Source organism: Ovis canadensis, chromosome 6, assembly GCF_042477335.2.
Source record: "Ovis canadensis isolate MfBH-ARS-UI-01 breed Bighorn chromosome 6, ARS-UI_OviCan_v2, whole genome shotgun sequence".
NCBI lineage: Eukaryota > Metazoa > Chordata > Mammalia > Artiodactyla > Bovidae > Ovis > Ovis canadensis.
The window spans coordinates 117,448,550-117,474,100 of record NC_091250.1 but is presented as its reverse complement, the minus strand read 5'-3'; the positions used below and the strand labels follow the sequence as shown (position 1 = coordinate 117,474,100).

General features: G+C 39.4%; 1 protein-coding gene across 12 annotated transcripts in view; it reads left to right on the top strand.

Annotated features, from left to right (window-relative positions):
* The window catches only part of MAPK10 (mitogen-activated protein kinase 10), a 415,330-nt gene that overhangs the window by 383,273 nt on the left and 6,506 nt on the right, over positions 1-25,551 (top strand). For all 12 annotated transcript variants that reach the window (XM_069593214.1, XM_069593220.1, XM_069593211.1 and 9 more), the window contains 2 exons: positions 5,755-5,818; positions 7,697-7,774. In XM_069593214.1, coding sequence (XP_069449315.1) covers positions 5,755-5,818; positions 7,697-7,774 — 142 coding nt within the window. The remainder of the gene's footprint in view (positions 1-5,754; positions 5,819-7,696; positions 7,775-25,551) is intronic.

Genomic DNA, 25,551 nt, shown 5'->3' with positions numbered 1-25,551 from the left:
TTGAATCCTAGTTTCCTGACTTGAGGATTATTACACTGTATATAAAAGCCTAGTGTATGGTATCTTCAGAGAAGGCAATGGCACCCCACTCGAGTACTCTTGCCTGGCAAATCCCATGGACAGAGGAGCCTGGTAGGCTGCAGTCCATGGAGTCGCTAAGAGTCAGACACGACTGAGCGAATTCACTTTCACTTTTCACTTTCATGCACTGGAGAAGGAAATGGCAACCCACTCCAGTGTTCTTGCCTGGAGAATCTCAGGGACGGGGGAGCCTGGTGGGCTGCCGTCTATGGGGTCGCACAGAGTTGGACACAACTGATGTGACTTAGCAGTACAGTATCTTCTCAGAAAAAGAAATATGACTTCCCTTATTTAGATATAGAAGAGATAGAATTTGATATAGAAGAGATAGAAATAGATATAGAGGAGTGATATTCATTTATGAAGCCCTGCCTCCCAGGTGGCACTACTGGAAAAGAACCCACTTGCCAATGTAGGAGACATAAGAGTCACAGGTTCGATCCTCGGGTTGGGAAGATCCCCTGGAGAAGGGCATGACAATCCACTTTACTATTCTTGACTGGAGAATCCCATGGACAGAGGAGCCTGGCAGGCTACAGTCCATGGGTTTGCAAAGAGTTGGACACGACTGAAGTAACTTAGCACATACAAAGACAGTTAGGGGAGCAGATCTAAGAGCATTGTAACTTTTCTTTAGTGTCACAATGTCACAATCTATTCCGCCATTCCTTTTTGTCTTATTCATATACCATATCCATGTTAGCATTGAAGGCGTTTCTTCTATATTGTTCCTGTCTTTTAGGTGCTAGCTCGTATTAATGTTCCCCACCAAGAATCTATCTGGATCTTTCTGAGCATGATGGCAATTTTGAAGTTTGGAAACCCTCATGGGTTTCAGAGGCATGCTTTCTATCATGCCTTTTTGGTGTTTTCAAAGCCAAAATCTTTACTTTATTTATAAGAAACTTCCAATTACTTTTTTTTTTTTTAAACTCTCTGGTCACTTCACCTCTATAGCAATATTCTCATTCTCCAAGTATTTCTGTAAATGTTCCTTTCCCCTCGTCTTGTTCCCCCCACCTCCTCCTTCTTTAACTCATCTTCCTCTGGCCAAACTTTAAATTTTGGTGTCTGACAGAGGCCCATTTTGGCCCCTTACTCTTTCTCCCTGCCTTGACTTCAGCAAACTCCTCTTGCTGATAGTCTCAAATAAATATGTCTCTAGCCAATGGCATTTCTGTGAACATCATATTATATGTTTGATTATCAAATAACCATCTCTGCCCACATAACACTAAGGCTCATTTCTCCATCAATCTCATTTTCCATTTTTTTTACTCTCTATATTTTCAGTTGACTCCACCGATATTGCCATTGTCTAGCTACTGTGCTTAGAAATCGGAGTCATTCTTTCCCATCACACACATTCCATCGAAAACAAAATTCTAGCAATTTGATTTATTAATATTTAGTAAGGATTCTTTTTTAATTTGATTTACAGAATTTTGTTGTTTACTGTCAAACCTCAACATGAATCAGCCATAGGTATACATATATTTCCTCCCTTTTGAACCTCCCTCCCAATTCCCTCCCCATCCCACCCCAAGAACTAAGGATTCTTGAATCCATGTTTTCTATCTATTTTTACCTTCTCCACCCCAGCCAGACCTTTTAGTGTTTTTTCCAGATGGTACAGCAGCTCCCTGACTCTTCTGTGTGATTTTAGTTGTGTCTTTCTAGATTCTGGCCATAGATTTGGCCATGCTGTTCTCTTTCATTCTTTGGTGGGTTCTCCCCCATTAGAAAAACATCTTCATTTCAGTCATGGTACCTGAAACTGTTCTTGATCCAGCCTTTCTCTGACCCGTCTGTTTCTCTAGGCATGGCCCTCTTGTCCCTTCTGACCACATAAGTTATAGTTTATGACCACAGATGCCTCTGGTTCTCTTGCTGTGTGTGTGCAGCTGAGCAGAGAAACACACACACACCACCACCACCATTCTCAGCACCACCGTCCTCACTACCATCATCATTCTGTTTTCTAGATTCTGTGGCCTAGAGTCATCTTTTTCTTTTCCTCACTTAACCTTGTCAATATCCAAGATATTTTTTTGCTCACTGAACTAGTACAAGTGTCATCTACTCCAAGAAGAAAAGGTTTCACTTAGGGTTTCTTCACTCTGCTCCCATATACCACCTACGTATTTCCTTTATTTTTCATGTTGTATGTTAATTACCTGTTTTGCATAAGTCTTAGCCTGCTAAATTCTGAGTTCCTTGAAGTCAGCAGTCACATTATTCACTTTCAAAATATCGATTTCTAATATAGCCTAGCATACATATACTGGGTGCCCCAAACCTTTATTGAATGAATGAATTCAATAAATGAGTAAGTCAATCCCAATATCTACTAACTCATAGTTACTTGTATTTGGCCATGTGTTTATCTAATTTAACTGAAACCATTTATACCTGTATACACGGTGTCATTAATATAAAACATATCTAATCCATATTAACTTATGATATGCAAGCTATATGAACTCCTAAAAGAATTTAAAATAGGTAAGCAGAGTTCAAATCTTCAAGAGGAAAGAAATCATCAGTCTCTTGAAGAATATGCAAAAGCATGCAAGATATAAGCCCTAATAACTCTCCATAGATTATTCTTAATTTCTTCTCATCCTTAATTTTCTCACATCTCAATTTGTTCAAATCTACTACACTTTCTTAAAATACACTCTGGGGCACTTTTCATGATACCCACTCCTCATTTCCTTTTTATTTAGAATGTTACTTGGGAAGAGAGAATCCTTCCTGTTTAGTAAGCTGGGGAAAGGGAACAACAGAGCAATAGACCCCTAGCTTCATCTAACAGGGAAAGGCAGGGAGTGTATGGACCACTGCGTGCTGACAATAGCTGTCTGAACACATGCATATGTATGCTGGAATATGACATTACTCTTTTTGGATTATTGGTCAGTTACTATTTTATATTGCTATGTAGAAACATCTTTATGTGAAATACCCTTCCATTGCAGGTGATCGAACCCCCTATTTTAAAACAGACAAACAAACAAACATGTTGATCTTTCAACCATAGCGCTAAGGCAGGTGTGTTGAAAGTGGTCCTTTTGATTTGTTGAAAGGTAACATCTTGGATTCAGTACTCTGCTTTCTTTCTTTGTAGTTTGTAATTGGAGTATAATACTTCGTGCTTTCTACATCAGCAACAGCGGTCTGCTGAAGCTCCAAGGAAAACCTTTCTCAAACAGTTTAGTTGCAAAGAGAATATGGCATTCATGAGCTTTGGCAGAAAATAACACTCTTGAGCCATGTTCCGTTTTGAAACTTGAAAAATCCACTGCTTGGTGAAGTCAGCCACAAAGGATCCTGAGCTGAGTCTATTGTTAGAAGAGACACTAACAGTGCACAGAGATCGGGAGTGCGGGTAGCGGGGGAGTGGGGGCTCTGGGAGCTTGTGTGCCTCCCTGCTGGGGAGCCTGGACAGGGCTCACTTAGAGAAGACCTCACCATGGCTTTATGTAAGCTCAGTAAGAGGCAAAGCAGAAAACCTGCCGCTTGGGAAAAGTGTCTTTCCATAACCAGAGTTTGACTTTGCATTAGCTTACTTAGATGACATTTTCACAAATTAAAAAAAAAATAACCTTCTTTTACTCATGCGCTCATTAAATCATCATATTTCTATGACTGGTGCAAGCGTGCTTAGTTGCTTGGTGGTGTCTGACTCTTTGTGACCCCATGGACTGTAGCTCATCAGTGTTCTCTGTCCATGGGAATTCTCCGGGCAAGAATACTGGAGTGGGTTGCCATGCCCTCCTCCTGGGCATCTTCCCAACCCAGGGATCAAACCCAGGTCTTTCGCATTGCAGGAGGATTCTTTACTGTGTGAACCACCAAGGAATCACAGTAGCTGGTTTAAAACCTTCTGTCCCAGTAGCAATCGTAGATTTTGAAGGAATGTCTGACCTCATCAGTAGCTGTTTCTCAGTAATTCCATATGGTGTTAAGCTGCCCCACGACAACTGGTCAAAGTCTTTCATTTTCATATCCAACTCCTTCTGTGATATGTGACACTGGTCCAGCATGCTAAGGCTAAGGGGAGTGTTCCTGTCTGTTATGATGCAGGCTGCCAGAAATTCTGCACACAGTAAAGAAGAACCATGATACTAGGCTGCTGCCCACAGGTCCAAGACCTTCCCACGGAAGCCAGAAACTTTCTCTGAAGATCTTGTCCAAAGTCTTCCTGTGATAGCCGTTGTGAGGGAGGCTGTCCTCAAAATGAGCAGGCTTCACAGGTGGCTCAGCAGTAAAGAATCTGCCTGCCAATGCAGGAGATGCAGGAGATGTGCATTCAAACCCTGGGTGGAGCGGATCCCCTCAAGTAGGAAATGGCAACCCATTCCAGTATTCTTACCTGGAAAATTCCATGAACAGAGGAGCCTAGTGGGCTACAGTTCATGAGGTCCCAAACAGATATAACTGAGCGACTGAGTGTGCACACACATCCTAATAGACCCGAGTCACTTTATTGAGCAACTGTTAGTTTCTTATAAAAAACTGCTGCTTTTGGAGCTTTGGACAGCATGAATTCTGGGGCCCCTGTCTCATGACACCAGACGTTTGCTGCTCTTTTTATTTTCACTGAAGCCATTGTTGGCCAAGATACCTCCTTCTCTCTCATCTCTTTCTTTCTCCAAGAGATTTTTTTTTTCCTTTACCTCTTCCTTGAGCTGAATTGGAGCTACCATGTCACCATGATAGAATTCCCTAGGTCCAAGATTTGGGAGGAGGAGGTTAAGGAATCTGTCTGAGATCTCCTTCCTACAAGGCACATCAATTTGTGAAAATCTCTCCTTTTCCATATCCAAATTCCTCAGAGCAAGAGGAATGCATATGTTAGGCTAAAAGTTCCGTCATATCCTTTTCCTCGAGTGGGTTAACTCGGGCCACTCAGAGGTCCAAGGTGAGTGAACCTTGAACCCCTCTAGAGAACTGGCAGTTGCTTCTGAGGGGAGGAAATATCATAAACCATTTAAATATAGGGCACCCAGCTATGTCTAAAATGTCTTATGATGCTTCAAAAAAATAAAAATTCATTAGGTCTAAATATTCCTTTATGATGGAGGCTACTACTAAGGTCTGTTGAGAGGCATTGAAGACTCTTCTTCACAAGGGTCTAAAAATGGAACAGAATCTTATCAGTCTGATAATTTTAGCAGGGTTCTGTTAGAGGCTAGTGAATGGACAAAATGCAACTGCTGGGTCCTTGTTATCAAGTGTCTTGTTTGCTTTCTAAATAGAGTGAGTGCCTGCCTGCTCCATTGTTTCCAGCTCTTTGCGACCCCATGAGGCTCCTCTGTAAAGAGGGTTATCCCAGCAAGATACTGGAGCAGGTTGCCATTTCCAAACTGAACATTAATTGGTAACACTTAAGTTCTGAATCAGATTTTGGAAAGCGAGCTCTCGGGTTTTGGATTCTGCTGCCTTATTTGTTAGCAGCAAATATTGGCATATAAATGAATCCTTCATAAGTTTGTTGGGGCAATTTAAACTTCTTCACCACTGTAATTACTCCACAATTTATATGAGATTCTGATCATCCCTAAAATCAGTGAATAGCAAGATATTCTCCTTCACTGTAAGAGTTTATTTTTAGGCTATTATAGAAAGCTTATTGTCTGTCTGTTTTTTTTTTTTTTCTCCCCACAGCCCCCACCTCAGATATATGACAAACAGCTGGATGAGAGAGAACACACCATTGAAGAATGGAAAGGTGATTCTACTGCTTAATTAAGTGTACTTTTTCTTTTCTTTAAACTCAGAAAATAATTTTAAGTCTTTTCCTTTTAAAATGCTTTAGTAACAGATGGTTTTCTAAGGCCTATCCTCTTAGACCATTTTCAAAACTCCTAAACTTCATCTGTCTTTTCATACTAATAACAATATTACATTTACTCAAGAATGAAAGGAATTAATTACTGATACATTTTAAAAAATAGTACTGATTGTCAAAATATTTGTCACAGTGAAAGTCAAGCTTTAATTCAAAATTTCAGAATTAAGCATTCTAAGTTTGTACATAAAATAATCACATTAAATGGATAATGTTATGCCTGAGATGGTTTTAGGCATAAAATAAAAGAGTGAATATGTGAATTCACTCACTCAATTTATAGGACTTGAGATTTTAAATGAAAATGTATGTGTTCAAGCAGCTTATTTCTCATTTAAAGTAAGAAAACAGTGAGTGAATATATTAATTACCTTTTGTTTTCAACAAAACTTTCCCAAACACGTACTATATGGTCAAGATCATACTCAGGATGAAACAAAGCAGAGAAGAATTGCTAAACTAATATAAATAACCACAGAGTAGAATAAATATGAAAAAAACAAATTCAGTTTATAACAAATGATTAGCTCAAAATGAGGAGAAAGAGAAAGAGTGCATCAGAAGGAAAGAAATGTTTGAGCTACCTTGAAAGAATTAGTAATTCCAAGTTGGGAAAATAAAAAATAGAGGAAAATACTAGAATGAAAATATAAGAGGAAACTAAAGGGTAAGAATGAGCAAAATGTGCTATAAAGATAGTAAGGAGAATCCACTGTTCAAGAGATCATATTGGAGAGTATGGAAAAATGAGCTCATGTAAACAGTAGATCAGATTTTTAAAAATGATGAGAATGATAGACAGAAAAAAGACTTGATCTAAATAAGGACCAGAGCGCACTGAAAGGTTCTTGATTAGGTAAGTGATAGGGTGTAAATATCACTCAAGGAAGATAGACTCAATTCTGAAAACTGGAGGAATACCTATAAAGGATGGCGATTGTGTTAATTGTAAGCCACTGCAAAGCAAGAATGAATTGCACGGAGTAATTTTTAGATAAAAGGGATAAAGTAAAAAGAAATGAATATATACACATTTTTATCTCTAGCAATGAAAAAGCCAGAAATGGATGCCAGTTTGGAAATGAGGGTAGTAATTTTTTTAAATGTTGGATTTTAGGCAAGTTTAGTTTTACAAATCCAAAATTTGAGTCTGGAAAAAAAGATGAAGTAAGAGTTGGAAATAGATAGAAAGTAATAATTTCAAGTCATGAGAATATGTGCATCTCTTAGAGAGAGAACATAAAAGAGAAATGGATTTTCAAACTGAGGCATTAAAATCCATAAGAGATAAAGTCAGAATGCATCAGAAATTCCCCACAGAATTCAGAAAATAAGTAATGTGTATTCTACATACATTGATTTGGTCAAATGCACTGTTGAACACCTACGTTTGCCAGGCTCTGTGCTTTTGCAAGAAAATGGGGCTTCCTAGGTGGCTCAGTGGTAAGGAATCCACCTGCAAATGCAGGGGACTCAGGTTCAGTTCCTGGGTTGGAAAGATTCCTTAGAGGAGGAAATGGCAATCCACTTCAGTACTCTTGCCTGGAAAATTCCATGGACAGAGGAGCCTGGCAGGCTACAGTTCATGGGGTTGCAAGGAGTTGGACATGACTGAGCACGTAAAAATAGAAGAGTAAAAAATTCCACTTGATTTGTAATTGACTCAATCCCATCAAAATGTTATTATTTGTTATTAATGACTTTTTCTTTGGGTTGAGGAGAAAACTGATTTTCATAACACTGATAACTTTGTTACAGAACTTATCTATAAGGAAGTAATGAACTCGGAAGAAAAGACTAAGAATGGCGTTGTGAAAGGACAGCCTTCTCCTTCAGGTACTCACTCTCAATGAATAACTAATAAACCAGTACTTGCATGTTTTTTTTGGCCTTAAGGAGAGATTGCAGTCAATAATATTGCTTATCAAGCATAGGAACCAGTGTCACCTGTTTCCCTCTAATGATTTCAGTCTCGTTACTTTTGATGGTTAGTGTGGCATTTATTCTGACTATAATGATTTAGCATGAGTTCTTTCAAAACTTTAAAATACCAAGGAATCTTCAAATAAATATTAGCATAAGCTGATTAAAGAGTGGCTTGGCAGCAGCAGCAGCTCCTCATCAAAATTCAGAGCCATAATGCCCTCTTGACCACCAAATCAGTGTGGAGTTCAGGAATCCCTCCAGCCAAAACCTTTTCCTTCATTCACTCTAATGTTTACTCTTCCTAAGGTTGATGTGATAGTAGTTGAAGCCTTAACCACAATGGGGTCCAATTAAAGTCAGTACAGAAAAATCTTTCCATTTGTAATCTACAAAATATAACACACATTGGTACATATGCGTGGGCTTCCCAGTGGTAAAAAAAAATCAAAAACGAAAACAAAACCTGCCTGCCAACATGGGAGATATAAGAGACAAGGGTTCAATCCCTGGATTGGGACGATCCCCTGGAGGAGGGCATGACAACCCACTCCCTATCCTTGCCTGGAGAATCCCATTGACAGAGGAGCCTGGTGGGCCGCAGTCCATAGGGTTACAAAGAGTTGTATACAACTGAAGCAACTTAGCGTGCACACATGTAATACACATATTTTCCTGAGCTCACCAATGAGCTTTAGGATGACTTGAGATAATTTACTTACACTTTTTAATGCCAATATATTTTTCCTAAGACCCATGAAAGAGAATATAGAAATAGTTTTAAATAATGTAATGTCTTTATCATCAGCTTTAAACAACACTCAGATCATGCTGACAAAACCGTAGGCTGCAAATTATTACCTTAGAGAAAAGTAGATTTGGTGTCCTACTTTTGATATATAATTTTTCCCATGCAATTTAAATCATTTCAGGAAACAAAATAGGATGAGTGAATCAATTCCTCCTGCTGATATTACTCTTTAAGTTTGCAACCCATAACTACTATGATACCCAAACTGATGCTGTTCAGTTATGACATGTTTTTCTCACTTCTAGACTTAGGGAAATGTCCAATTCTATGTCAAGTCTTTCCTTTCATCAAAGAAGGTTAAAGGAATCATCAGAGTTGGTTGTCTGCCCACCTTATTTATTCAACTCAGCCTCTATATTGATACAAGTCTGTAGAAGCTGCTTCTTACTTACCTGCCTGTTCTATCTGCTGCTGGCTAAAGAGCCCAGAGACTGAATCCAACAGCAAGATGCCACCTGCTAAGGCATAAAGACTCCCTAACTTAAGAATTATCATTATGATCAGAATATGTTTTCCTATAATCATTACGATGTTGAAATACCAGAATCCAGGGAAGGTTGACTTAGCATTTCAGGAAGTGTTGAAAGTGAAAGTGTTAGTTGCTCAGTTGTGTCCGACTCTTTGCAATCCTATGGACTGTAGTCTGCCAGGCCTCTTTATCCATGGAATTCTCCAGGCAATATGGGAGTGAGTTGCCATTCTCCTCTCCAGGGGATCTTTCTGGCCCAGGGACTGAACCCATTTCTCCTGCATTGCAAGCAGGTTCAGATTCTTTCTTTACCTCTAGCACCATCTAGGAAGCCCTATTTCAAGATGTGAAAGTGAAAGTTGCCTAGTTGTGTCCAACTGTTTGCAATCCCATGGACTGTAGCCCGCTAGGCTTCTCTGTCCCTGGAATTCTCCAGGCAAGAATACTAGAGTGGATTGCCATTTCCTTCTCCAGGGGATCTTTCCAAGCCAGGGCTCGAACCTGGGTCTCCTGAATTGCAGGCAGATTCTTTACCACTGAGGCACCAGGGAAGCCCCATTTCAAGATGGGACAGGACAAATTTCACAGTTTCTTCTATTCATCTTTCTTTTTTCTTTTTTTGAAACAGTAAGACACATTTTATTTTATTTTTACTTTATAATATTGTATTGGTTTTGCCATACATCAACATGAATTCACCACAGGTATACTCGTGTTCCCCATCCTGAAACCCCCTCCCTCCCCGTACCATCCCTCTGTATTGTCTCAGTGCACCAGCCTCAAGCATCCAGTATCCTGTATTGAACCTGGACTGGCGATTTGTTTCATATATGATATTATACATGTTTCAATGCCATTCTCCCAAATCATCCCACCCTCTATTCATCTTTCTTTAAAAAATTGTTTATTTCTGCATCAGGTCTTATTTGCAGCACACAGGATCTTCATTGCAACATGTAGAATCTTTTGTTGCTGCAGAAGAACCCTCTAGTTGTGCTGAATGGGCTCAGTAGCAGCAGCACATGGATTTAATTGTCCCATGGCAATATTCGATCTTAGTTCCCCAACCAGGGATCAAATCCCTACCCCCTGCATTGCAAGCCAAATTCTTAACCACTGGACCACCAGGGAAATCCATTCACTATCTCCTTTCTTTTTTGCAAAGAGCTCAGAATTATGCTCTCCACTCCAGGATACCCATCTTCTGCTTGTTTCCTCCACTTTCCCCTCAACCCCGACCAGGTCTTTACAACAGCTAATCTGTGATGGCATAAAAATACACAATTTGCTTTCCAATACTTTTACAACACTTCTACAAAAATCTTCTTATATCCCATGATTCCTTTAAGGCAAACTGTACAGCTCAGGGAAGGCAGAATGGAATTAGCGACGGTACAAGTGAGATCAATGAATTATTAAAGGGATGGGATCAGTAGTCTGCCATAAGAAAGGCTTGCATGTTTGGTAAAGGAACAAAGTTTGTATATAATCAAAGTGTAATTCTTTAATCATTAAAGCCATTATTCTTATTGCAAAGAGAAAGTGAGTACATGTAAAGTTTCTTTTAGCTCCTTAATGAGGGAAATGACAGGATGACAAAGTTCAGTGAAGATATGAGAAATTAAGATTAGGTAGTCTATGGAAAAAAGAACACTGAGATAAGATTACCAAATTAAATCAAAACCTGCAAATGTCCTACATAGCAACCAAACCTATCTTTGAGGTTGTCTTTTCTACTAGGCAGAAAAAGAAAAGAGTTTTACTTTATCAGTTTTCTACAAGTTTACAAAGTTATAAAACATCTGGATCCTAATCTATTGAGAATATTAAGTCAAAAAGTTATGTTCCACAAAACAGTCAGATGACCCTTAGGAGGGGGCCTATTAAAAAATGCTCAAGTATGATATTAAAAGGTTATATGCTCATTTTTTTTGCACTAATCCCAAGGGTTGGATCATTTTCTTGAACAATATCTAAGGTTATTGACATAATTTCTACTTGCTCTGAATAGATGAACCTGAGTCTTGGCCAGGTAATTATTTTTAAGTTTGTAGGAAATATGTCTAAGGTAAATAAAGCTGAAGCCTAGTTTACAAAGTAGTTTGTTATTTCTGGAATGACTGTGAAATAAATTCATTCTGCCAAATTATGTAATGATGAGTGTAACCTAGTCATAAAGAAATTAGGATACTGGGCCAGGATGCATGAGATGCTGCCAATTCAGATTCCATTTGTTTAAAACCAAACACATCCTCTCCATTTAGATTCACCCATTCAGCAGTAAATTTTGTCTCAGCTTTCCCATTTCTATTAATGGCAACTCTCTTTTTCTCAGCCTCCCAGCCTGAAACCCATAACTGACCTTTCACTCTATACCCACATTATGACTGTCAGTCACTCTTTGCATCCTAAACATTGTGCTTGCTAGATGTCTTACATCTAATTGCTACCATCCCTTTATGTTAACACCATTATGATTAAAGTTTTCTTGAAATAATTTTCCATACTTCAGTCTTGACCTGTTGATCTTTCAAAACTATAGGTTGAGCGATCATTTTACTGATCAGTGCCTCCAATAGCTTTGCATCACTTATAATTTACAGACAGCCCTCTGAACTACATTCCACATTTTCCCACTTTTGATACTATACCCATTCTAGGGTCCTGCATTGTCACTGCCTTACTTGACTGGCTCCCCACCTTTCTGCCCATTCAGAAGTGTTCTTTTATTACCACCTTGTCCCCAAATAGTTTTCATATCTATCCCAAAAGACTTTTCATATCTTCCCAAAGAATAAGATCTTTCTTTCCTATGGGTCCTACTAGTACTTGTATTTTACACATTGTCTTATTACCCTTTTTGATTGTAAATTCATTGAGAAAAAATTGTATATATTCACTTTGTGTACCCTGCGGTGCCAGAGTACTGTCCCTTACACATAATGAGTGAGTGAAGTCGCTCAGTCATGTCTGACTCTTTGCGACCCCGTGGATTATAGCCCTCCTCTGTCCTTGGGATTCTCCAGGCAAGAATACTGGAGTGGGTAGCCTTTCCCTTCTCCAGGGTATCTTCCCAACCCAGAGATCGAACCCAGGTCTCCTGCATTACAGGCAGGCGCTTTAACCTCTGAGTCACCAGAGAAGGGCTTCCCTGGTGGCTCAGTGGTAAATAATCTGCCTGCTATGCGGGTGACATTGGTTTGATCCCTAGGTCAGACAGGACTGAGCAATTTACACATAATAGTAGCTTGTTAAATATTTATTAATTTGAAAATTGGTGCTCAGGTCTTTCCTCAACGTGTTTCTTGGTGATCTCCCAAAGACACAATTCAAGACAGGATTATAGTTTTGAGACAGTATGCAATTCAGTATGTTCTTATGCCAGTTAATATTTATTCACCTATTAATCATCATGAAGGTAAATGAACCGAGTATCAAGTACACAAATTGTTGCTTCTGGCATTTGCTTATGCTTCAGATAAAGCTTTGCACATGCTTTCAGGTGGTTTTTTTTTTTTTTTAATTTATTCACTTTGGGACATATATAGTCCTGAAATTTTTTTGCATGCCCATTTAGTTTAATGTGCTAGTGATTAATAATAAAGTATTCCCCTTAGGCTCTTTGTGCACATGAGAAGGCCAAAATATTTTTTACCCATTCCAACTACCTGTAACAATACTAAATTATCTACCTTCTGCACCTGCTCTAAACTGTAGTGGACTGGCTTAAGCAATTTATAGTTAAAATGATTGTGGATTCAGTCTTTCAACTACATGATTTTCTTTTTTTTTTACTTTAAACTTTTATTTATTTATTATTCCTTTTTTTAAAAAATATTATTATTATTATTTTTTACTTTACAATATTGTATTGGTTTTCCCACACATCAACATGAATCTGCCACAGGTGTACACGTGTTCCCAATCCCGAACCCCCCTCCCACCTCCCCCGACCACACCATCCCTCCGGGTCATCCCAGTACACCAGCCCCAAGCATCCTGCACCCTGCATCAAACCTAGACTGGCGATTCGTTTCTTATATGATATCATACATGTTTCAATGCCATTCTCCCGAATCATCCTGCCCTCTCCCTCTCCCACAGAGTCCAAAAGACTGTTCTATACATCTGTGTCTCTTTTGCTGTCTCACATACAGGGTTATTGTTACCACCTTTCTAAATTCCATATATATGCATTAGTATACTGTGTTGGTGTTTTTCTTTCTGGCTTACTTCACTCTGTATAATTGGCTCCAGTTTCATCCACCTCATTAGAACTGATTCAAATGTATTCTTTTTAATGGCTGAGTAATACTCCATTATGTATATGTACCACAGCTTTCTTATCCATTCATCTGCTGATGGACACCTAGGTTGCTTCAATGTCCTGGCTATTATAAACAGTGCTGCAATGAACATTGGGGTACATGTGTCTCTTTCAATTCTGGTTTCCTCGGTGTGTATGCCCAGCAGTGGGATTGCTGGGTCATAAGGCAGTTCTATTTGCAATTTTTAAAGGAATCTCCACACTGTTCTCCATAGTGGTTGTACTAGTTTGCATTCCCACCAACAGTGTAAGAGGGTTCCCTTTTCTCCACACCCTCTCCAGCATTTATTGCTTGTAGACTTTTGGATCACAGCCATTCTGACTGGTGGGAGATGGTACCTCACTGTGGTCTTGATTTGCATTTCTCTGATAATGAGTGATGTTGAGCATTTTTCATGTGTTTGTTAGACATCTGTATGTCTTCTTTGGAGAAATGTCTGTTTAGTTCTTTGGCCCATTTTTTGATTGGGTTGTTTATTTTTCTGGAATTGAGCTGCTTAAGTTGCTTGTATATTTTTGATATTAGTTGTTTGTCAGTTGTTTCATTTGCTATTATTTTCTCCCATTCTGAAGGCTGTCTTTTCACCTTGCTTATAGTTTCCTTTGTTGTGCAGAAGCTTTTAATTTTAATTAGGTCCCATTTGTTTATTTTTGCTTTAATTTCCAGTATTCTGGGAGGTGGGTCATAGAGGATCCTGCTGTGATTTATGTCAGAGAGTGTTTTGCCTACGTTCTTCTCTAGGAATTTTATAGTTTCTGGTCTTACATTTAGATCTTTAATCCATTTTGAGTTTATTTTTGTGTATGGTGTTAGAAAATGATCTAGTTTCATTCTTTTACAAGTGGTTGACCAGTTTTCCCAGCACCACTTGTTCAGGAGATTGTCTTTAATCCATTGTACATTCTTGCCTCCTTTGTTGAAGATAAGGTGTCCATAGGTGTGTGGATTTATCTCTGGGCTTTCTATATTGTTCCATTGATCTATATTTCTGTCTTTGTGCCAGTACCATACTGTCTTGATGAGTGTGGCTTTGTAGTAGAGCCTGAAGTCAGGCAGGTTGATTCCTCCAGTTCCATTCTTCTTTCTCAAGATTGCTTTGGCTATTCAAGGTTTTTTGTATTTCCATACAAATTGTGAAATTATTTGTTCTAGCTCTGTGAAAAATACTACTGGTAGCTTGATAGGGATTGCATTGAATCTATAGATTGCTTTGGGTAGTATACTCATTTTCACTATATTGATTCTTCTGATCCATGTACATGGTATATTTCTCTATCTATTAGTGTCCTCTTTGATTTACTTCACCAGTGTTTTATAGTTTTATATATATAGGTCTTTAGTTTCTTTAGGTAGATATATTCCTAAGTATTTTATTTTTTTCATTGCAATAGTGAATGGAATTGTTTCCTTAATTTCTTTTTCTATTTTCTCATTATTAGTGTATAGGAATGCAAGGGATTTCTGTGTGTTGATTTTATATCCTGCAACTTTACTATATTCATTGATTAGCTCTAGTAATTTTCTGGTAGAGTCTTTAGGGTTTTCTAGGTAGAGGATCATGTCATCTGCAAACAGTGAGAGTTTTACTTCTTCTTTTCCAGTTTGGATTCCTTTTATTTCTTTTTCTGCTCTGATTGCTGTGGCCAAAACTTCCAGAACTATGTTGAATAGTAGTGGTGAAACTGGGCATCCTTGTCTTGTTCCTGACTTTAGGGGAAATGCTTTCAGTTTTTCACCATTGAGGATAATGTTTGCTGTGGGTTTGTCATATATAGCTTTTATTATGTTGAGGTATGTTCCTTCTATTCCTACTTTCTGGAGAGTTTTTATCATAAATGGATGTTGAATTTTGTCAGAGGCTTTCTCTGCATCTATTGAGATAATCATAACACTTTTATTTTTCAACTTGTTAATGTGGTGAATTACATTGATTGATTTGTGGATATTGAAGAATCTTTGCATCCCTGGGATAAAGCCCACTTGATCATGGTGTATGATCTTTTTAATGTGTTGTTGGATTCTGATTGCTAGAATTTTGTTAAGGATTTTTGCATCTATGTTCATCAGTGTTATTGGCCTGTAGTTTTCTTTTTTTGTGGCATCTTTGTCAGGTTTTGGTGTTAGGGTGATGGTGGCCTCATAGAATGAGTTTGGAAGTTTACCTTCCTCTGCAATTTTCTGGAAGAGTTAGAGTAGGATAGGTGTTAGCTCTTCTCGAAATTTTTGGTAGAATTCAGCTGTGAAGCCGTCTGGACCTGGGCTTTTGTTTGCTGGAAGATTTCTGATTACAGTTTCAATTTCCGTGCTTGTGATGGGTCTGTTAAGATTTTCTATTTCTTCCTGGTTCAGTTTTGGAAAGTTGTACTTTTCTAAGAATTTGTCCATTTCTTCCACGTTGTCCATTTTATTGGCATATAATTGCTGATAGTAGTCTCTTATGATCCTTTGTATTTCTGTGTTGTCTGTTGTGATCTCTCCATTTTCATTTCTAATTTTATTGATTTGATTTTTCTCCCTTTGTTTCTTGATGAGTCTCGCTAATGGTTTGTCAATTTTATTTATCCTTTCAAAGAACCAGCTTTTTGCTTTGTTGATTTTTGCTATGGTCTCTTTTGTTTCTTTTGCATTTATTTCTGCCCTAATTTTTAAGATTTCTTTCCTTCTACTAGCCCTTGGGTTCTACATTTCTTCCTTTTCTAGTTGCTTTAGGTGTAGAGTTAGGTTTTTTATTTAACTTTTTGCTTGTTTCTTGAAGTATGCCTGTATTGCTATGAACTTTCCCCTTAGCACTGCTTTTACAGTGTCCCACAGGTTTTGGGTTGTTGTGTTTTTATTTTCATTCATTTCTATGCATATTTTGATTTCTTTTTTGATTTCTTCTGTGATTTGTTGGTTATTCAGAAGCGTGTTGTTCAGCCCCCATGTGTTGGAATTTTTAATAGTTTTGGTTCTGTAATTGAGATCTAATCTTATTGCATTATGGTCAGAAAAGATGCTTGGAATGATTTCAAATTTTTTTAATTCATCAAGGTTAGATTTATGGCCCAGGATGTGATCTATCCTGAAGGAGGTTCCGTGTGCACTTGAGAAAAAGGTGAAATTCATTGTTTTGGGGTGAAATGTCCTATAGATATCAATTAGGTCTAACTGGTATATTGTATCATTTAAAGTTTGTGTTTCTTTGCTAATTTTCTGTTTAGTTGATCTGTCCATAGGTGTGAGTGGGGTATTAAAGTCTCCCACTATTATTGTGTTATTGTTAATTTCCTCTTTCATACTTATTAGCATTTGCCTTACATATTGCAGTGCTCCCATGTTGGGTGCATATGTATTTATAATTGTTATATCTTCTTTTTGGATTGATTCTTTTATCATTATGTATTGTCCTTCTTTATCTCTTTTTACAGGCTTTGTTTTAAAGTCTATTTTATCTGATATGAGTATTGCTACTCCTGCTTTCTTTTGGTCTCTATTTGCATGGAATATCTTTTCCCAGCCCTTCACTTTCAGGCTGTATATGTCCCTTGTTTTGAGGTGGGTCTCTTGTAGACAACATATATAGCGGTTTTGTTTTTGTATCCATTCAGCCAGTCTTTGTCTTTTGGTTGGGGCATTCAACTCATTTACGTTTAAGGTAATAATTGATAAGTATGATCCCGTTGCTATTTACTTTATTGTATTGGGTTCGGGTTTATACACCCTTTTTGTGTTTCCTGTCTAGAGAGTATCCTTTAGCATTTGTTGGAGAGCTGGTTTGGTGGTGCTGAATTCTCTCAGCTTTTGCTTGTCTGTAAAGCTTTTGATTTCTCCTTCATATTTGAATGAGATCCTTGCTGAGTGCAGTAATCTGGGATATAAGTTATTTTCTTTCATCACTTTAAGTATGTCTTGCCATTCCCTCCTGGCCTGAAGAGTTTCTATTGAAAGATCAGCTGTTATCCTTATGGGAATCCCCTTGTGTGTTATTTGTTATTTTTCCCTTGCTGCTTTTAATATTTGTTCTTTGTGTTTGATCTTTGTTAATTTGATTAATATGTGTCTTGGGGTGTTTTGCCTTGAGTTTATCCTGTTTGGGACTCTCTGGGTTTCTTGGACTTGGGTGCTTATTTCCTTCCCCCACTTTAGGGAAGTTTACAACCATTATCTCCTCAAGTATTTTCTCATGGTCTTTCTTTTTGTCTTCTTCTTCTGGGACTCCTATGATTCAAATATTGGAGCGTTTCATATTGTCCTGGAGGTCTCTGAGATTGTCCTCGTTTCTTTTAATTCATTTTTCTTTTTTCCTCTCTGATTCATTTATTTCTACCATTCTATCTTCTACTTCACTAATCCTATCTTCTGAGTCCATTCAGGTCAGTTCAGTTCAGTTCAGTCGCTCAGTCGTGTCTGACTCTTTGCAACCCCATGAATCGCAGCATGCCAGGCCTCCCTGTCCATCACCAACTCCTGGAGTTCACTCAGACTCGAATCCATCGAGTCAGTGATGCCATCCAGCCATCTCATCCTCTGTCATCCCCTTCTCCTCCTGCCCCCAATCCCTCCCAGCATCAAAGTCTTTTCCAATGAGTCAACTCTTCACATGAGGTGGCCAAAGTACTGGAGTTTCAGCTTTAGCATCATTCCTTCCAAAGAAATCCCAGGGTTGATCTCCTTCAGAATGGACTGGTTGGATCTCCTTGCAGTCCAAGGGACCCTCAAGAGTCTTCTCCAACACCACAGTTCAGAAGCATCAATTCTTTGGTGCTCAGCCTTCTTCACAGTCCAACTCTCACATCTATACATGACCACTGGAAAAATCATAGCTTTGACTAGACGGACCTTAGTCAGCAAAGTAATGTCTCTGCTTTTGAATATACTATCTAGGTTGGTCATAACTTTCCTTTCAAGGAGTAAGTGTCTTTTAATTTCATGGCTGCAGTCACCATCTGCAGTGATTTTGGAGCCCCCCCAAAATAAAGTCTGACACTGTTCCCACTGTTTCCCCATCTATTTCCCATGAAGTGATGGGACCGGATGCTATGATCTTCGTTTTCTGAATGTTGAGCTTTAAACCAACTTTTTCTGTCTCCTCTTTTACTTTCATCAAGAGGCCTTTTAGTTCCTCTTCACTTTCTGCCATAAGGGTGGTGTCATCTGCATATCCGAGGTTATTGATATTTCTCCCGGCAATCTTGATTCCAGCTTGTGTTTCTTCCAGTCCAGGGTTTCTCATGATGTACTCTGCATATAAGTTAAATAAGCAGGGTGACATTATAACAGCCTTGACGTCCTCCTTTTCCTATTTGGAACCAGTCTGTTGTTCCATGTCCAGTTCTAACTGTTGCTTCCTGACCTGCATACAGATTTCTCAAGAGGCAGGTCAGGTGGTCTGGTATTCCCATCTCTTTCAGAATTTTCCAGTTTCTTGTGATCCACACAGTCAAAGTCTTTGGCATAGTCAATAAAGCAGAAATAGATGTTTTTCTGGAACTCTCTTGCCTTTTCCATGATTCTGCTATATGTTGCCTCCAGAGTGTTTTTTCTCTCATTTATTGCATTATTCATTATATATTAACTCTTCTTTATTTCTTCTAGGTCCTTGTTAAACCTTTCTTACATCTTCTCAATCCTTTTTTCCAGACTATTTGTCTGTGATTCCATTTTTATTTCAAAATTTTGGGTCATTTTCACTATCATTATTTGGAATTCTTTATCAGGTAGATTCCCTATTTCTTCCTCTTTTGTTTGGTTTGGTGGGCATTTATCCTGTTCCTTTACCTTTTGGGTATTCCTCTGTCTCTTCATCTTGTTTATATTGCTGCGTTTTGGGTGGCCTTTCTGTATTCTGGCAGTTTGTGGAGTTCTCTTTATTGTGGAGTTTCCTCACTGTGGGTGGGATTGTACAGGTGGCTTGTCATGGTTTCTTGGTTAGGGAAGCTTGTGTTGGTGTTCTGGTGGGTGGAACTGGATTCTTCTCTCTGGAGTGCAATGAAGTGTCCAGTAATGAGTTATGAGATATCAGTGGTTTTGGGGTAACTTTGGGCAGCCTGTATATTGAAGCTCAGGGCTCTGTTCCTGTGTTGCTGGAGAATTTGCATGGTATGTCTTGCTCTGGAACTTGTTGGCCCTTGGGTGGTGCTTGGTTTCAGTGTAGGCATAGAGGCGTTTGATGAGCTCCTGTCAATTAATGTTCCCTGGAGTCAGGAGTTCTCTGATGTTCTCAGGATTTGGACTTAAGCCTCCTGCTTCTGGTTTTCAGTCTTATTTTTACAGTAGTCTCAAGACTTCTCCTTCTATACAGCACCATTGATAAAACATCAAGGTTAAAGATGAAAAGTTTCTCCACAGTGAGGGACACCCAGAGAGGTTCACAGAGTTACATGGAGAAGAGAAGAGGGAGGAGGGAGTTAGAGGTGACCCGAATGAGATGAGGTGGAATCAAAAGAGGAGAGAGCAAGCTAGCCAGTAGTCACTTCCTTATGTGCGCTCCACAGTCTGGACTGCTCAGAGATGTTCATGGAGTTATACAGAGAAGAGAAGAGGGAGGAAGGAGGCAGAGGTGGCTAGGAGGATAAAAGGGGGAAAGGAAAAGGAGAGAGACAGATCCAGCCAGTAATCAGTTCCCTAAGTGTTCTCCACTGTCTGGGACACAGAGATTCACAGAGTTGGGTAGAGAAGAGAAGGGGGAGGGAGGAGACAGAGGCGACCCGATGGAGAAAAAGGAGAGTCCAAAGGAGGAGAGAGCAGTCAAGCCAGTAATCTTGCTCCCAAGTAAAAATGGGTACTGAAGATTGGGTTTTTAAAGGTACAAAATTGATAACAACTACCAAAAAGCAAAGATTAAAAATCTAGAGTAGAGGTTGGATTTTCAAAAATACAATGTTAAAGAAAAGAAGAAGAAAAAAAAACAAAGTCACAAAAATTATTAAATATATATATATGAAGTTTGCTTTAAAAATAGAGTCTTTTCTTGAAAAGTAATAGTAGATTATAAAAATGAAAATTAAAGGAGTAATAGAGGACTTAAAAATTATAAAAAGTTAAAAAAAAGAAGAAGAAGAAAAGAATGATCATAAAAATCATAAAGGTATATCTAGGACTTTCTCTGGTGGTGTTGTGGGCAGTGTGGGGTCAGTTCATTTTCGGATAGTCCCTTGGTCCGGCTTATATTTCCCAAGATCTATGGGCCCTTTCCTATGTAGTCGGTACTAAGGACAGGGTTTTAATCTATTGCACCTGTCACTTCCAAGGCGGTTCCCTCTGTTTTAGCTTCTTCTGTTTGCTGGTCTCTTCAGTGTCTGATTCCACCCTGACACAAGATGGGCAGTGGTGGACAGTTTTTTTAGGCTCACTTGTTTAGTCGCGCTGTGGGGAGGGAGGGACAGTGCAAACAAATAACACTGGTGTGTGCTCACAGTGTCTCAGCCACACTGGGCCTGCCCCCGCTCACGGCGCACACAGCTCAGGCTCTAGGTTGCTCCGCTGGGAACCCTCTGAGGCCGGCCCCGGGCTGCATGCGCCTCCCAGGTCTAAGCCGCTCAGGTTCAGGCACTCAGGGAGTCCTCTGAGGTGCAGACTTGGTTGGGCCTGTGTTTTGTGCCCTTCCCAGGTCTGAGTATGACAACCCACTCCAGTATTCTTGCCTGGAAAATTCCATGGACAGAGAAGCCTGGTAGTCTACAGTCCATGGGGTCTTAAAGAGTCGGACACGACTGAACAACTTCACTTTCCCTTTCCAGGTCCGAGTAGCTCAGGTGTTCGGTAAGCGTGGTCTCTGTGATTTATTGCCTCTCTTGTCCCTGCTGCTTGGTTTTCTGGGTGTACAACTGGCGCACCTTCTCAGGCGGATGATGACTGTCCAGAACCCCAAGAAGTCTTAGTTAGCAAAGGACCCTGCTTGCTGTTTGGTAGATAATGTCTCTCTGGGGCTGCAATTGCCCCGTTGCAGCCCTTCCAGCCCTGGCGGCCTGTCACCAGAGGGGGATGGTCTGCAGCAGGCTAATTCTGTTCCATCCTTTGTTCTGTGCGCAGTCTTGGCGGTGTCTTATGTTAGAGCTTTTCACGTGGTAGCTATCCCACAGTCTGGTTTGCTAGCCCAAGTTAGTTCGCTCTGATTACACTCTGGGCATTCAGGCCTGATCCTTACTCTAAGCAATGCAGTCCACGCCTCCCTGCCCAGCCCCCACTTGCTAGTGGCTGATGCAAGCATCTGTGCTGCTTCTCTGCTGGGGGAGTTACCATTGGGCAAGTAATCTGTGGGTTTTAATTATTTATTTATTTTTCCTCCCTGTTATGTTGGCCTCTGTGCTTCCAAGGCTCACCACAGACTTGGCAGTGAGAGTGTTTCCTGGTGTTTGGAAACTTCTCTCATTTTAAGACTCCCTTCCTAGGACGGAACTCCCTTCCCAGGACGGAGCTCCCTCCCTACCTCTTTTGTCTCTTTTTTTGTCTTTTATATTTTTTCCTACCTCTTTTCGAAGACAATGGGCTGCTTTTCTGGGTGCCTGATGTCCTCTGCCGGCATTCAGAAGTTGTTTTGTGGAATTTACTCAGCATTTAAATGTTCTTTTGATGAATTTGTGGGGGAGAAAGTGGTCTCCCCGTCTTATTCCTCCACCATCTTAGGACCACCTCCCCACTACATGATTTTAAAGGAAAATATTCCTGGCTTGATTTTGAGACATCATATGTGTGATACATATTATATGACATATTTGTGTTTGGTGTTTTAATTCTTTTATTTATTTAGCTAGCTATTATTTATTTTTGGCTGCAGTGGGTCTTCATTGATGCCCATGGGCTTTCTCTAGTTGCAGTGAGTGGGGGACTACTCTCTAGTTGCAGTGCATGGGATTCTCATTGAGGTGGCTTCTCTTGTTGTGCAGCATGGATTCTAGGGTGCATGCGCTTCATTAACTGTGGCATGAGTGCTCAGTAGTTGTGGCACATGAGCTTAGTTGCTCCGAGGCATGTGGAATCTTCCTGGAACAGGGACTGAACCTGTGTCCCTGCATTGGCAGGTGGATTCTCAACCACTGGACCACCAAGGAAGTCCCTGTGTTTGATATATTTCCGTGCCTTATGCGGAGACATAGGACACCCATGTGCTGGAGCAATTATTCTAGCTCATGAGAGCCACTTGTGTACATGAGTTTTTTGACCTCATATTGTAGCTTGAAATCCACCATGCAATATTTAAGATATAGAAATTGGCTGACTCCCCAAATAAAGGCATTCTTAACCCCCCTGAAGAGCCAATTGCTAAATTTTTATTGGCACACCACTGTGTGTGTGTGCATGTGTGTGTGTGTGTGCATGGTGTGTGTGTGTGTGTGTGTGTGTGTGTATATATATATATATATACAACCACTCCGGTATCCTTGCCTGGAAAATCCATGGACTAAGGAGCCTAATGGGCTACAGTTCATGGGGTTGCAAAGTGTTGGACATGACTGAGCAATTAACACACATGCACAGATACACGTGCAGTAAATTATGCTGGAAAGAGAAAGCTATTAGGAAACTTTTGAAGATTCAGCCTTATTGCATTCCTCATTATAATCACCTTTTCTCAGGAATGTTGCATATCACATTTTATTTTGTAAATAGCTGAGATGAAATAATATTATAACACAGACTCCCTTAATATTCAGTCATGGCAACACTGGAAACCCAGCAGCAAGGGAATAAGTTAATGCAGTTTTTCAGTGACAAAATTGTTCTAATACCCAAACTCATGTTTTAGTGATGCTTTTAAAATGTAAATAGAAAGTTAAATGTGCATTTGCAGAATAATACAGAAGCTTGAAATTTACTGATGGAATTGTTGTGTATCAATAAGAAATAAATCTAAACCCCAGATACACTTCTAAATAAATAATTGTATTCCCTTCTACTATCTGATTTCACTTGCATAGTGATTTATTTTCAAGAATAGCATGAGTGCTTGCTTTCTGAATTGATTTGTAAAGATTGTTGAGGGAATAACAGCCCATGAATAGAAATTAATTTTCTTATAGAATGTCAGGGCAAGAACAAACTAGAAGGTCATCTAATACAAAGACTCTCGGTCTGTTCACCACCCTGTTGCCTGAGATGTAAACCTCCCGGAAGTTACAATGACTCACTGAGCTAGGGATGCTTAGCATCAGGATGGGTAGAGATTTCTAAGAATCTCTAAATGGAAGTTAAAGCTTTTCCAGTGATTTTAATATATAGCCCCTCCTTCTCCTCTACACCTTATGGGAGTGTGTTCCTCCCAATTAGTTACAGATCTATCCCAATAACTTTTTCTATTTAAAAACCTCAGCCCCTAAACCAACTGAAGCTGATGGCCATGAATACAGAGAAGGAATACATCTCAGTGGTTACAAAAAATCTAGTGGTTCGCATAGCACTTTGTGTCTCTTTCTATGTTTGGATGGGTCAGGAAAATAATTTTATTTTAAAAAGCAGAACAATATTTTCCTTGAGACTATGAATGCCTTTGGCTAGATAACTTCTAGGCTTCCCAGGTGGCTCAGTGGTAAAGAATCTGCCTGCTGGTGCAGGAGATGCAGAAGATGTGGGTTTGATCCATGGGTTGGGAAGATTCCCTGGAGAAAGGAATGGCAACCCACTCTAGTATTCTTGCCTGGAAAACCCCATAAACGGAGGAATCTGGTGGGCTACAGTCCATGGGGTTGCAAAGAGTCAGACACAATGCAGTGACTGAGTGTGTGCACGCAGATATACACACAAATTTTAGCTGGTAAATTTTTGTAAGTTCAGCTCAGTTCAGTCACTCAGTCATGTCTGATCATTTGGGACCCCATGGACTGTAGCACCCCAGGCCTCCCTGTCCATCACCAACTCCTGAGTCTTGCTCAGACTCATATCCATTGAGTTGGCGATGCCATCCAGCCATCTCATCCTCTGTCATCCCCTTCTCCTCCTGCCTTCAGTCTTGCCCAGAATCAGGGTCTTTTCCAATGAGTCACTTCTTCCCATCAGGTGGCCAAAGTATTGGAGCTTCAGCTTCAGCATCAGTCCTTCCGATGAATATTCAGGGTTGATTTCCTTTAGGATTGACTGGTTTCATCTCCCTTCAGTCCAAGGGACTCTCAAGAGTCTTCTCCAACACCACAATTTAAAAGTATCAATTCTTCAGTGCTCAGCTTTCTTTATAGTCCAACTTTCACATCCATATGTAACTACTGGGAAAAAAAAATAGCTTTGACTAGACGGACCTTTGTTGGTAAAGTAATGTCTCTGCTTTTTAATGTGCTGTCTAGGTTGGTCATAGCTTTTCTTCCAAGGAGCAAGTGTCTTTTAATTTCATGGCTGCAGTCACCATCTGTAGTGATTTTGGAGCCCCCAAAAATAAAGTCTGTCATTTTTTTTATTGTTTCCCCATCTATTTGCCATGAATTGATGGGGCCGGATGCCCTGATCTTTATTTTTTGAATGTTGAGTTTTAAGCCAGCTGTTTCACTCTCCTTTTCACTTTCATCAAGAGTCTCTTTAGTTCTTCTTCACTTTCTGCCATAAGGGTGGTGTCATCTGCATATCTGAGGTTATTATGTCTTTCCATAAAACCTAAATTTTTTCAGGTAATTTTGAAAGTAATTAGTATTTTTTATCTGTGACTCTACTAGTATTTTCAGTTAATTTAAATGACATATTTATTGACAAAAATTTAAATGACATATTTAATGACATATTTATTGACACATATTTATGTGTTACTAACAAAAATGTTTTATAAAAAAGTATGTATATTACTGGTTTCTCTGAAAATAATAAAGGAAGAGGGGTATTTATCACATTGCTAGGATATCCTGGGCAATGATAAGTCCAATTTAGTTCAATTCTACCATTAACATGTTGTCCCAAGCTGTTTGGCAGTAAACTAACAACTTGAAGCCAAAATATTTGTCTGGAACCTTCTAATTTTGTTTGGTTTTATGGTTTAAAAATTTATTTATGGTTTACATAAAAAACAGACTTGAGAGGATCATTCAGTAAAGCCAGAGATGGATACAGTGGAGAAGGCATATAGTATAGTGCAATAGAAAAAATCAAACAGAGGCAAAAGTTTTCTTTTTTTAATTACAGTGTGGGG